Below are 14,775 nucleotides of genomic sequence, written 5' to 3'. Positions count from 1 at the left end.
TATAGGCATGATGACAAATACTGTTCCAACCTTTCTTATCGTATACAGAGTATAGCCATGATGACAAATACTGCTCCAACCTTTCTTATCATAATACAGAGTATAGCCATGATGACAAATACTGTTTCAACCTTTCTTATCATAATACAGAGTATAGCCATGATGACAAATACTGTTCCAACCTTTCTTATCATAATACAGAGTATAGCCATGATGACAAATACTGTTCCAACCTTTCTTATCATAATACAGAGTATAGCCATGATGACAAATTGAAATGAAAGCAAATACATGATTTGTCTAAATACATTATTTATATGATTAAATGAAAAATATTTCAATTGAACGTGTCATATGCTGCACATGGATTGTGCACATTTTCAACAGCAGGGATCATCAGCTAGATTCAGCCATGGGACAATTTTTTCTTGAGTGGATGGTCTGGGGGGTGGAACATAATAAAAACATATTCGTACACTTCAAATTGACCGCAAGAAGCCTAAACAGATATAACATTTGACTAAAACAGCATCATTTCAAACCTTGATTACATTTGGGAACATTGGGGGCCGTCTTTCAGATGGGGCATTAAAACTGGTGTCCTGACTCTGTGGTCATTCAAAATCCCATGAAGTTTATTGTAAGAGTAGGGGTTTTCACCCCGTTGTCATGGCTAAATTCCCAACCTGGCCACATTCCATCATGGCCGCCTAATCATCCCCCTCATTCCTAATTGGCATACATCACTCCTCACCTCTCCACCTGATAGCTGATGTGTGGTGAATGTTCTGACACAAAAATGGTTTCTCAGTTGGTATAAAAGTGCTATATAAATCCAATACATTTATATTTTCTGGTATACAATCACATACGTGGTGGCAGGTAGCCTAGTGTTTAGAGCTTGGGCCAGTAACCGAATGTCATTGTAAAGAAGAATAAGAAAGAATGAGTATTTATTCTTAACTGACTTGCCTAGTTAAATTAAAAACATATGAGTGGGAATACTTGGGGACATATTTCCAGAATAAAATCAATTGGAGCTATTTTCCTGGTGTTTTACAGCCTGTCCAACAAAGAAAATTCAGAAAACTTGGGGGGCCAAATAAAAACAAATTTGGTCCGAGGGCCTCCACTTGGGGAACCCTGCTCAATTTATCTAAGCAAAGAAGACAGGAACCATGAAAATATGTTGATGTAAGACACGGACCATCCATACACGACGGACATAGTTCCATCAATAACATCTACAGCCGCCTCGGATTTATTTATTTTTGCTCCAGCATTATGTCGTTTTTTTTATTACCCACATAGATAGCTATTAACTTAGTTGTACAACTACAATCCGTATTTTCGCTGGTGGAAAGGAACCATAAAATACGGGTGCTATATGGTGTGAAAACCTGACTTTATTTTAGACTAATTTGTAAGATAACTATGTTTTGATAGCTAATCTGGCTAGCAAACTAAACTAACATTAGCTTGGTTTAACATTGGCAAATCGATGCGCCTCAGTCTCGTCAGTCCCAGGTACTTCTGCAGACGGCTCACCCACTACTTAGCTAGCTAGCTAACGTAGCAATTAAGTTTTTTTTTAATCGGTCTGGAACTAGCTAAACTAGCTAGCTAGCTAACGCTTGTAATTAAATCTAGCTAGCCAAGTTAAGTAAGTAAGCAAGCTAGCTAACGACCGTTATCCAGGGTAACTTATCTTAGCCAATTTACTTTAGCTAGCTAAATCTATAGCTAAAGGACATTGTCATAGGGCATGTTTCTCGTTCAGCCAAGTTAGTTACTGTATATATTAGCAATGTAAATTGGTGTCAGTACGTCGGCTGCAGCTAGCTAACGTTACTGGTGCCTTGCTCTTTTCATCTAAATTGAGAAGAGATGGTTTCTTAGCATCAGACTAAATATCTCCTATCACCTCTGCAGAACTCACACAGGGCTGAACCAGAGATGAAAATGTTCTCAGTCTCCCACAAGACGGCCTTCGTGGTCGACCACTGCCCTTATATGGCAGAGTCCAGTCGGCAGCAGGTGGAGTGTGACGTGCTGACCAAGAGCCGTGGCCAGGGCATGATCCCGCTGGCCCCAGTGTCCAAGTCCCTGTGGACCTGTGCTGTGGAGTGCTCCATGGAGTACTGCCGCATCCTCTACGATGTTTACCCCCTCAAGAAACTGGTAAGTCCCTCCATCCCATAGCCTGGCGTTGCCTGGTGGTCTAGTCTGTTTTAGAACAGAGTATAGTCTGTCTGGGTTGGCCAACTCGTCTGTGTTCATTCATATTCCGAGTTGGGCACAGCACATTATATTGCTTCAGTGGTTATGTTTCAGATCAACTACATTGTGAGTGATTCAGAGTTCCACATTCTGAACAGCTGGAGGCAAGAGGACCAAAGCACTCATGAGGTACTTTATTTCCATCTTCGAGAGATGGATGCTTATTTATCAACAGGGCAGCAATTTTGTACAGCACTAATTCTATGGTTCTAAGCAATCTATTGTTGAAAGTCTACTGCTTTTTGTTATTGCAATACTCACTACACTACTACCAATCTCATTGTCTCAATTTGAGGTTAACCAATCCTGTCCAGATAGAGGTTTTGTTGTATGTATTGTTGACTTGACCTGCTTCCCTTTGTAATCATGTGATAGCTCATGTCTGCTCTGGCAGCTGTGGGTCCACCTAACCCGCAGGAGGACCCTGAGTGTTGCAGCGTCCTGCACGGCCTGGTGGCAGCGGTGGAGTCACTGTGTAAGATCACTGAGTACCAGCACGAGGCACGCACCACCCTCATGGACACTGCTGACAGGGTGGCCAACAGGGGGCGCATTATCTGCCTTACAAACGCCAAGAGGTAAACATTAACATAATTAGTAAATAATTGTTTGTTTATTTATTATAATAAAACATTTTTAGGGGATAGATCAGCTATGAAATTAACAGAAATATTTGGAACTATCAAATAACATTACTTGTATAATTTAAAATCCCCAAATCCACACACTTACTCATTCACAGATTTTTCTTTATTTTTACTTTTTTATACTTTGTAGAATAATAGTGAAGACATCCAAACTAAAAAATAACACACGGAATCATGTAGTAACCAAAAAAAGTGTTCAACAAATCAAAATATATTTGAGATTCTTCAAAGTAGCCACCCTTTGCCTTGATGACAGCTTTGCACACTCTTGGCATTCTCTCAACCAGCAATTACCTGGAATGCTTTTCCAACAGTCTTGGAGTTCCCACATATGCTGAGCACTTGTTAGCTGTTTTTCTTTCACTCTGCGGTCCAACTCATCCCAAACCATCTCAATTGTGTTGAGGTTGGGTGATTGTGGAGGCCAGGTCATCTGATGCAGCACTCCATCACTCTTCTTCTTGGTCAATTATCCCTTACATAGCCTGGAGGTGTGTTAGGTCATTGTCCTGTTGAAAAACAAATGATAGTCCCACTAAGCGCAAACCAGATGGGATGGCGTATCGCTGCAGAATGCTGTGGTAGCCATGCTGGTTAAGTGTTCCTTGAATTCTAAATAAATCACAGACAGTGTCACCAGCAGAGCACCATAACACCTTCTCCTCCATGTTTTAAGGTGGGAAATATACATGCAGAGATTATACGTTCACCCACACCGCGTCTCACAAAGACATGGCGGTTGGAACCAAAAATCTCAAATTTGGACTCCTGACCTAAGGACACATTTCCACCAGTCTATGTCCATTGCTCGTGTTTCTTGGCCCAAGCAAGTCTGCTTCTTATTGGTGTCCTTTAGTAGTGGTTTCTCTGCAGCAATTTGACCATGAAGGCCTGATTCACGCAGTATCCTCTGAACAGTTGATGTTGAGATGTGTCTGTTACTTGAACTTTGTGAAGCATTTATTTGGGCTGCAATTTCTGAGGCTGGTAACTCGAATGAACTTATCCTCTGCAGCGGAGGTAACTCTGGGTCTTCCTTTCCTGTGGCAGTCCTCATGAGAGCCAGTTCCATGATAGTTGTTGTGACTGTATTTGAAGAAACTTTCAAAGAAAAAACGTTCAAATTTTCCAGATTGACTGACCTTTTTTTATTTAACCAGGTAAGTTGACTGAGAACACATTCTCATTTACAGCAACAACCTGGTGAATAGTTACAGGGGAGAGGGATGAATGAGCCAATTGTAAACTGGGGATGATTCGGTGACCGTGATGGTATGAAGGCCAGATTGGAAATTTAGCCAGGACACTGGGGTTAACACCCTTACTCTTACAATAAGTGCCATGGGATCTTTAGTGACCACAGAGAGTCAGGACACCTGTTTAACATCCCATCCAAAAGATGGCACCCTACACAGGGCATTGTCCCCAATCACTGCCCTGGGGCATTGGGATATTTTTTTAGACCAGAGGAAAGGGGGCCTCCTACTGGCACTCCAACACCACTTCCAGCAACATCTGGTCTCCCATCCAGGACCAACCCTGCTTAGCTTTAGAAGCAAGCCAGCAGTAGGATGCAGGGTGGTATGCTGCTGGTTTATGTCTTAAAGTAATGATGGACTGTCATTTCTCTTTGTTTATTTGAGCTGTTCTTCCCATAATATGGGCTTTACCAAATAGGACTATCTTCTGTATACCACCCCTACCAAACACATTAAGAAGGAAAAAAAAATCCACAAATTAACTTTTAAGATGGCACACCTGTTAATTGAAATGCATTCCAGGTGACTACCTCTTGAAGCTGGTTGAGAGAATGCTAAGAGTGTGCAAAGTTGTCATCAAGGCAAAGGGTGGCTACTTTGAAAAATCTCAAATATAAAATACATTTTGATTTAACACTTTTTTGCTCACTACACAATTCCATATGTGTTATTTCATACTTTTGATGTCTTCACTACAATGTATACAATATTACAAATAAAGAAAAACCCTTGAATGAGTAGGTGTGTCCAAACTTTAGACTGTGTATATATATTTTTTTATTATTCCACTACCCCCCCCTCTCCCGTAGTTGTAGGACCTGTGGAAAACATTACAATTCTATATATACACTGAGTGTACTTTACATAGACCAGGGATCATCAACTGGACTCAGCTGCAGGCCGATTTCTTTTTTTTTTTAAATGTATTTTTTTTTATCTATTTTTTTTTCATGAGTGAATGTTCAGGGGGACGGAACATAATTACAAATAATGTATAGACTGCTCATTGACCACAAGAAGCCCAAATGGAAGACTAAAACCTAATCACTTCAAATCTTGCTGACATTTGTATACAATTACACATTTCTAATATGTGTGATAATACTTTGGAACAGATTTCCGAAATTAAAATCACTTGGAGCTGATTTGCTGGTCTTTTTACAGTCTTATGTCCAACAATAAAAAAAACATTTTTTTGTTCATATAATTTTTGGGGCCAAATTCCCAGTTGGGGAACCCTGACATAGACTGATCAGGTGAATCCAGGTGAAAGCTATGATGCCTTATTGATGTCACTTGTTAAATCCACTATAGATCAGGGCTCTCCAACACTGTTCCTGGAGAGCTACTGTCCTGTAAATTTTTTCTCCAACCCTAATCTAGCATACCTGATTCTCATAATTAGCTCGTTGATAAGATGAATCGGGTCAGTTACAACTGGGGTTGGAAGAAAAACACACAGGAGGGCAGCTCTACAGGAACAGGGTTGTGGAGCCCTGGTATAGATGAAAGGGAGGAGGCAGGGTGAAGAAGGTTTTTTAATCCTTGAGACAATTGAGACATGGATTGTGTGTGTGTCATTCAGAGGGTAAATGGGCAAGTTCCTTTGAACGGGATATGGTAATTGGTGCCAGGTGCACCGGTTTGAGTGTCAAGAACTGCAATGCTGCTGGGTTTTCCACGCTCAACAGTTTCCCGTGTATATCAAGAATGGTCCACCACTCAAAGGACATCAAGCCAACTTGACACAACTGTGGGAAGCATTGGAGTCATGGGCCACCATCCCTGTGGAATGCTTTCGATAGCTTGTAGAGTCCATGCCCCGACGAATTAACCACCACAATCTTAATTCCAACCCTCCGATGTCCACAGACTAACCCATCTTTCCCAGAAGACTTACGAAGGTCTTGAACCTCTCTGTTTGTGCCAAGATTTCCCCTAAAATAAATACTCATATTTCCCATTGATTGATGGTGGTTTTTCAGATCTCCTAACAGTGCTGTTTGTAGGTCCCTCTGAACACAGATTATGACTTAACAACCACTCCTGGACCTGACTCCAAAAGTGAGCCACCGAAGGACCGTACCAAAAGAGATGATCTATTGATTCTGTTAAACCTGGTTATTAATTGAGAACCTGTAGATACTGAATTAATGCCCATCTTTGAAGGCATCCATGGAAATCCTAATGGGGTATTGTGTGTTTGTCTGTTACAGTGACACCCATGTGCGAATGCTGGAGGACTGTGTGCAAGAGACCATTCTAGAGCAAAACAAGATGGCAGCAGGCTCAGACAGGTATGAGATATTGAGATGAGAATAACACTGTTTTTACACTCTTTAGTGGGGATAAATATGAACTTTAGAAGTCAGATTTTTGATGGGAGAATTCAAATGGATTTTAGAGGAGGAGATTTGTTAGACTGGGTTAATTTCATTGGTCATCTTAGAAGGGTTTTGAGAGGATCCTAAAGAAGTGTCCTGAATCTTTCCAATGCATTCCAACGTGTCTCTGTGTTTCAGACTGATGTCTATCCAGCAGTGTGAGCTGGTGCTCGTCCACATCTTCCCTCAAGGAGAGGACACACTGGTCTCAGACCGGCCAAAGAAAGAGGTAGGTTTAAACCTGCTCAGGGTTGCATTAAATTGACTCTGTTTTCACCTAGTCTAAAGGTTAATCTAGATATGTATAACATCACTCCAAACACACTTTGTCATATCAACGCATACTTAATCTGATGTAGATAAAATATACTGTTAGGATCCTGTAAACGTGTGCTCATTTCCACATGCTGTAGTTACAAAGTTCTATAGAGATGCCATACAATAAAAAATGGCATGCTACTTTGTTAGTGTTAAAGTCCTACATAGTCCTCCTCTGTACCGACAGGTCTCCTCTCTGCTGACCAGCGAGGTTCACAGTGTGCGGGCAGGGAGGCACCTGGCCACAAAACTCAACATTCTAGTGCAGCAGCACTTTGACCTTGCCTCCACCACCATCACCAACATCCCAATGAAGGTACGTCTTCTGCCCTCTAGCTCTCCCAAGGTTCAGGCCTTCACCAGCCCCATCTATAACCTTTCACCCTTTTCACTGACTCCCACCCATTACTTCCTTCAGGGCTGTGTCCCAGCAGTCTTGAGTTAACTATTTTCCCGCCTCCTTCATGTCATGACTGATGTTAGATTAGTTATTTAAGGTATAAGGTGGGCTATTTTTGAAGGCTGGACGAACGTTTGAAAAGGGCGACGTCCCGTCTGCAAAATGACCTATCCTGACCCGCCCACTTATTTTCTCTGCATCCACAAACCAACACATTACACATTTTCTATTGGCCCTTCCACCCAATGCACCTATCGCTTCACTCGCCTCAACCTTCTGATACCCTAACCTTGCCACACCCCCACCACATCCTCGGCCCCAAAATGTCCCAAACTTTGTTCTTCTTCCCCGTCAGCCATTGTGCACTATGATTTTACACACTGTTCTTTATTTGTTCATCATCATGTTGAAATGACTCTTGGAACCGCTGCTGTTTTCATGCTGTATTTTCTGTTTTGCTAGCCCACATTAAATGTTTGCGAGCAGGTCAGTACTCTTAAACACACACCAAGAGGGACCGCAGAACGCAAGGCTGTGTGGATTGGTTTTGTCCATCCATCGGACGCTCAACAGCTCTCACTTTTGATTGGCCGCCGATTGTCCACTTGACATTCCAGCAGCCAATCAGTGTTGAGTGTTAGCATGTTTGGTGGATGAGAATGTACGCATTACGTGCCCTGTAGTTTGCCCCCTCCCCCGGCCTCATGTCCTGTCTGACTCCTTGTTGGTGCCTTCTCTACCTCAGAGTTGATTGGTCGCAGTCCCTCCTTGTAGTGTCTTGTTGTGGTCCTTTGTGCTGTGTTGAGTAGTACGTATTGGTATCAGACCACCCTCTGTCCCTCCTTTCCCTCTCTCTTTCCTCTCTCTCTTTCTCTCATTTGAATAGTAAGTCATTTAGTCCTTAGCCATGATAGGCAGGTAGACGCCTATCTCCTAACTTTCGCCCCAAATGTTTTTGTCCTCCATGTAGTCCCATGTTATTCATCTGAGTTAGAAAACATGTATAGCCCTTTTCACTGAAATACACGTCAGACCCTTAAACTTTAGACTGCAACAACCACAGCTGTCAATCTTCACATCACTGGAATCACTTTTATAGGAAGAATGGAAGAGAGAACAAAAGAGAGAGACGAGATGCAAAAATCAGTGGTTTATGCATTTGCTGGTACTTCTTGAACCTTTGTTAACATGAAAGCAGCAGTGTTTGTTTGTCTTGACAGCAGTGGATAGGCACTCACTACTGCAAGTCGCTCTGGATAAGAGCGTCTGCCAAATGACTACAATGTCAATGAAAAGGATACCTCGCTGATGTCTTTTTTTTGGTCTTCTCCGTCTCCTTTGGGTGTGAAGGAGGAGCAGCACGCCAACACGTCGGCCAATTACGACGTAGAGCTCCTGCATCACAGGGACGCCCATCTTGAGTTCTTCAAAAGTGGTGAGGTTTTAAGAAATAATAATAAAATAATCTGTATTGTTTTGGCCACTAAATTATTGTGGCTTTTAGTGGCTTGGCCATAAAACCACTACAGTAAACATTCAGTTCTCCCTTTCATCTCTCCTCTTTTTCTGTTGTTCAGGCGACCTGCACATGGCTGGTAGTACGAGTCGAGACAGTGGACTTAAGGAGACGGTTACTCTTAAGTGGTGCACTCCTCGCACCAACAGTGTAGGTAGGCACCATGAACCCTGGGAAACGTAGTTATTTGTTGTCGCGCTAACTCAATTAAAAGTTTCGGTAGAGGTGGGGCTTGAGTGGCGTTTGAAATTATAAAGATAAAAGAAGAGGTCCTTGGTATCGACACATCAAAATCCCAAGAGCATTTTCTGTTGTAATATTCTCCTTTGGCTTATCTGGATATTTCCCATCTTTCTTGCGTGTGTGTCTGTGTGTGAACTGGTGGCTCAGAACTGCACTACTGCACTGGAGCCTATCGGATCTCGCCTACGGACGTCAACAGCCGACCCTCATCGTGTTTGACCAACTTCTTGCTGAACGGTGAGCCTGAATATTTTTGCCCCTGCCCCTTGCCTCTACCCCCTACCCTAAATGTTAATACTACTTGCATACAGAAAATACAAACAAATGTAGTTGAAATACAGATGGTGATTGATTGCATTGCAGGTCGCTCAGTGCTGCTGGAGCAGCCCAGGAAGTCTGGGTCAAAGGTCATCAGCCACATGCTGAGCAGCCACGGCGGGGAGATCTTCCTGCACGTGCTCAATAGCACCCGCTCCACCTTGGAGGACCCTCCCTCCATTAGCGAGGGCTGCGGGGGCCGGGTGACTGACTACCGCATCACTGTAAGCCCCTCCCACCTCTTCCTCCTCTACCCCATAGTGACTGACTACCACATTACTGTAAGCTCCTCCCACCCCTTCCTCCTCTACCCCATAGTGACTGACTACTACATTACTGTAAGCCCCTTCCTCCTCTACCCCATAGTGACTGACTACCACATTACTGTAAGCCCCGACCAACCCCTTCATCCTCTACACCATAGTGACTGACTACCACATTACTGTAAGCCCCTTCCTCCTCTACCCCATAGTGACTGACTATCACATTACTGTAGATTTGTTTACAAATCTAATGCATATAAAATGTCAATGTGAAAACACAAACAACGAATTGGTGTAACAGCTGTGTACTGTGTTATGTAACAACGTGTACCTGCAATGTCCTATATTTACGCTGTGTCTATGTAACTACCATGTTAACACTGGTATGTATAAAATACACTTATTCTAAAGTGGGACCAAAAGTTTTATACCAGTATCTTTGGGGTGTCTGCCGCAGGACTTTGGCGAGTTTATGAGGGAGAACCGTCTGACTCCTGTCCCAGAGTCCCCAGACACTGAGGCTAGTGGGAAGCCCCCGGCGGAGAGGGCCAAAGCCCAGCTGGAGCGTTATACTCGCTATTGGCCAATGATCATCTCCCAGACCACCATCTTCAACATGCAGGCGGTGAGCAGGACAACAGCCTTCTTTCACACACTGCACAGTTGCTCACCTCATATCACTCGTTTGATTTATTTTTTTAACGGTCTGTGTGACTTGTGTGTTCATTGTATGTGTGTGACTGTGTATGTGTTAATTGTGTGTGTGATCCAGGTGGTTCCGCTGGCTAACCTCATAGTGAAGGAGAGTCTGAGTGAGGAGGACTTGCTGACCTGCCAGAAGACCGTTTACAACCTGGTGGATATGGAGAGGAAGAACGACCCTCTTCCCATCTCCACTGTGGGCTCCAGGGGAAAGGGCCCTAAAAGGTAGTCTGTCTCTGTGTAAGAGAGAGACTGATGTTGTGACTTATTGTCACTCCCTGAGTGTTTAGGGGTGGGAAACAGGGTGTGTGTGTGTGTACGTGTCTGTGTTTGTATGTTAAGGATGTGTGCGGAAGAGAGTGAATTGGGGAGAGTCTGAAAGTGTAACTGTGTCGCTCCCTGAGTGTTTGGAGGTGGGAACCATATAAGTTCAGTGTGTGTGCCTGGTCTCCTGTCCTGACTGGTTAATGTCTCCTCCGGGCTTTAGGGATGAGCAATACCGCATCATGTGGAACGAGCTGGAGACTCTGGTGAAGACCCACGTAGCTGGCAGTGAGCGACACCAGAGGGTTCTGGACTGCATCATCGCCTGCCGCAGCAAACCCCCCGAGGAGGAGGAGAGGAAGAAACGGGGGAGGAAGAGGGAGGACAAGGAGGACAAGGCAGAGAAGAGCATCAACAAGGATTCAGAGGACAAGAGTTGGCAGGAGTCAGAGAGGTCAGGGTGACAACACACATTTTGTTTGACCTAAGCCTGACCTACTGTTTTAAACAACAGACCTGCATCCAATCAACTCTGTGATTCTGAAAAAATCCTGTCTGAAAAATGTATTTTTAATAATATATACAGTACCAGTCAAAGGTTTGGACACACCTACTCATTCAAGGGTTTTTCTTTATTTTTTCCTATTTCCTACATTGTAGAAAAGTAGTGAAGACATTAACACTATGAAATAACACATATGGAATTATGTAGTAACCAAAAAGTGTTAAACAAATCACCCCAAGCAACCCTTTGCCTTGATGACAGCTTTGCACACTCTTGGCATTCTCTCAACCAGCTTCACCAGGAGTGATTTTCCTGTCTTGAAGGAGTTCCCACATATGCTGAGCACTTGTTAGGTGTCCAAACTTGACTGGCACTGTATATACCGGTTTAGTATTTTACCCTGGTATTCTCCTCGTCACTGTCATACTGTGTTGGATTCTACCCCCAAGCCATAAGACTCCTGAACAGCTAATCAAAGGGCAACCCAGAACCCTCTTTTACGCTGCTGCTACTCCCCGTTTATAATCAACGCATAGTCACTTGAACTCTACCTGCATGTACATATTACCTCAATTACCTTGACTAATCGGTGCCCCCGCACATTGACTCTGTATTTTACTGCTGCTGTTTAATTATTCGTTACTTTTCTTTTTTCTACTTATCTATTTTTTACTTAACACTTTTTTACTTCTTAAAGTATTGTTGGTTTAAGGGCTTGTAAGTAAGTGTTTCACAAGTTCTACACCTGCTGTATTTGGCGCATGTGACAAATAAAATTTGATTCATCCACCAGGCTGAAGGGGGCACTAGAGCGTGGAAAGGAGGAGCAGGGGGAGTCGGAGGTCATAAAGGATTCTCCTGACTCGCCAGAGCCTCTCAACAAGAAGCCCCGTCTGGAAGAGATTCAACTACCTGAAAAAGCCAAAGGTGCATGCCCCACCCCCCTTCTGGTTGGCCTTGACCTTATTGTCCTCAGATCCATGGTGTGACCTGGCATGTTTGTCCAATGCCAAGTTCATGGTTATCATTGCAATGAGTAGTATTCTATTATTATTTGTTTTGTTTCATCACTGCATTAATGACCTTTTTTTATTCAGAGACAATACATTAAGGTGTGCCATTACCAGTATGGTTCCTTTTCACTGATCTTTCTGTCTCTGTGGGTGTTTTCGGCCTGTGGTTACAATGTAGGTCCGGTGTCCCTGCTCACCATGTGGACTAACAGAATCACTGTGGCCAACTCCAGGAAACACCAGGAGTTTGCCGGAAGGATCAGCTCTGTGAACAACAAGGCAGAGTTATACCAGCACCTTAAAGATGAGAATGGGTGTGTGATAATGTACTGTATATAACCATTCCCCACATCAGTGTATTATAGCCCCTAGTTCTAATTAAGCAATAAGGCCGAAAGGAGGTGTTATATGGCCAATATACTATGGCTAAGGGCTGTTCTTATGCACAATGCAACGCGAAGTGCCTGGATACAGCCCCTTAGCTGTGGTATATTGGCCCTATACCACAAATCCCAGAGGTGCCTTATTGCTACTATAAACTGGTTACCAAAGTAATTAGAGCCGTAAAAATACATGTTTTGTCATACCTGTGGTATACAGTCTGATGTACCACTTCTGTCAGCCAATCAGCATTCAGGGCTCGAACCACTCCGTTTATAATGTTTGATAGAGATGCTGTAGTTTGTTTTCTTGACTGAAATCTGATTGTCCAGTACCTGTTATGGAGTAGATAGTCTTATGATAAATAATTAGTTGACTTTTCTTCTACTGTTAACAGAATGGACGTCCACGAGAATGGGAAAGCCACCAGATGATGTGACCTGTCTCTATACAGGATGCACTCACTCCACTGAACACCTTACCACAGCAGGAATATGAGCTTGGACCAGAGATCATGTCAATCTGAGGTGTATGGACTGTCCTCCCCTACTCTGTCCATACCAGGCATAGATTAATGGGTAGCAGTCAGACTTTGTAATTTTTGTGATTTTTAGGTTTTCTACCCACGTTTGTATGGATAGGCTCACATATTGTGTGAAGCAATAAAGTTGTCAACAGGCAGTATTTTTTTCCTGTGCCGTTCTACTTTTCTCGTGGTTTGGTTAATGATACTACTTGGCATCAAGTCTCGTAAATAACAAAATGCAGTTTTGTCAGTTTGGAAGGTTTTTGTCTGAAATATACAGTAGTAAAATCCAGTTATGATGGATATTGCATCTTAATTCTACTAAGATTCCTCAATGAAATGAAAAATGAAAATGTATGCTTTGTTGTACATTTTGGTACATAGAAGTACAAATGTGTGTAGATTATCACAGCAATACAGTTCCAGTATAAAAGGCACATTCATAATTGCCCTCCTAAGATCCATTAATACTTTGCCTTCCAAAACGGTTGTGCAACACATTTGTCTCAACAACCCTCGTAGTGGCATGAGTAGTGTGTGTATGAATATGTCACAACCTCACTTCCAAGAATGGATTCATTTGTTTGTATGCTTTTCTTCTTGGGATTTGTGTTCCCATGGTCTGTTATGTGGGTATTGGGGTGGGAACTGGTATTGTGGAGGTGGGTGAAATACACTGCTCCTTGATAAGGTAGTCTTCCCTGGAGATATGTGGGAGAGAGATGCTCTCCACTGGCTGGTGAGGCATTAAGCCACAACCTCGGGGGAGGTGGGGCACTTCTGGTTGGAACAGGGGGGGTATCCTTGGCCTTATTGTCCTCAGATCCATGTTGTGAGCTGGGACAACCCCCTCTGAGGGCCAAATCGCAAGAGTTTTTACCCTCACACGGCTTCTACAGAAATAGAAAACTGTAAATGTAAGGGTGACTGCCAGAAAGAGGCAGCAGACCACTAGCAGAGCTGTCAACACACTGGCCATCCAATGATAGGGGTCTGTCTGTCGCACTGATACACTAGTGGGATCTGAGGTTGGGACGGTGTTGACAGAAGTGGGATATGGAGTACTGGTGGAAAGAGTGGGACTAGAGGCTATAGTTGTGGCAGTAGTTGGGCTGGAGAAACAGTCACGTCTGAAGCTCACAGGGCCTACCTTGCTGAAGGGGAACTCTGGGAGCATTGCCTGGCTGAACGCAGGGCTACTCTGTCTGGCCTCTGAACTAATTTCCTCCCACATGCGCCAGACCTGACCCACAGGGTACCGTCCCTCGACACCATCTCCCCCCCACCTGTCATAGGGTGAAGTTGTATCAAGACACAAGAGTGGATCCAGGAGTCATTGAAGAAGCGGGACAGCTTGTCCAGGAGAGGCTCCACCCTGTGGCGCAGTTGAACATGATCATTCAAGTCGTCCTCCGCATTGGTGTCATACCATGTCATTATGTGTCCAATTACTAGACTGCCTGGTTACGAGGAAACCATAAATGCTACCAGGCAGGGACCCTCCAAAGGCTTCTATGACACATTCAAGGCTGGCTGAACACATTGCTTTCTATAGTTTTATATGTTCAGGGTTCCACTTTACTATCATATAGAAAATAATATAAAATAGCCTTACATTATAACTGTAACTCAAGTTATGTAGTCTACATCTATGAAATGCACCTGTCAGCTCATTTATGTAGACAAAACCCTGTAGCAACATGCACAAGATACAGCCACCTCAAAAAGAAGCCCCATCCACCCCTATTATGCAGCC

The 14,775-nt window shown here is 43.4% G+C and overlaps 1 protein-coding gene across 6 annotated transcripts; it reads left to right on the top strand.

Moving 5' to 3' along the window:
- The first annotated feature begins 1,149 nt into the window (after positions 1–1,149).
- Positions 1,150–14,746, top strand: LOC139378473 (integrator complex subunit 13-like). 6 transcript variants are annotated; one of them, XM_071120672.1, is made up of 18 exons: positions 1,170–1,194; positions 1,933–2,181; positions 2,335–2,409; positions 2,656–2,858; positions 6,403–6,483; positions 6,709–6,799; positions 7,076–7,204; positions 7,751–7,774; positions 8,639–8,723; positions 8,866–8,958; positions 9,195–9,284; positions 9,411–9,589; positions 10,086–10,253; positions 10,401–10,555; positions 10,818–11,048; positions 11,893–12,026; positions 12,291–12,426; positions 12,891–13,165. In XM_071120672.1, exons 2-18 carry the CDS (start codon positions 1,957–1,959, stop codon positions 12,925–12,927), a joined length of 2,136 nt encoding a protein of 711 aa, XP_070976773.1. In that variant the 5' UTR covers positions 1,170–1,194; positions 1,933–1,956; the 3' UTR covers positions 12,928–13,165. The 6 variants fall into 6 exon arrangements, with proteins under 6 accessions (XP_070976775.1, XP_070976773.1, XP_070976774.1 ...); XM_071120670.1 differs by lacking the exon at positions 1,170–1,194 and adding an exon at positions 1,213–1,527; XM_071120671.1 differs by lacking the exon at positions 1,170–1,194 and adding an exon at positions 1,643–1,663.
- Positions 14,747–14,775: the final 29 nt, after the last annotated feature.

Source organism: Oncorhynchus clarkii, chromosome 21 (genome assembly GCF_045791955.1).
Source record: "Oncorhynchus clarkii lewisi isolate Uvic-CL-2024 chromosome 21, UVic_Ocla_1.0, whole genome shotgun sequence".
NCBI classification, from domain to species: domain Eukaryota; kingdom Metazoa; phylum Chordata; class Actinopteri; order Salmoniformes; family Salmonidae; genus Oncorhynchus; species Oncorhynchus clarkii.
Note: the sequence above shows the minus strand (reverse complement) of the source record. Positions and strands in the feature narration are given on the sequence as shown.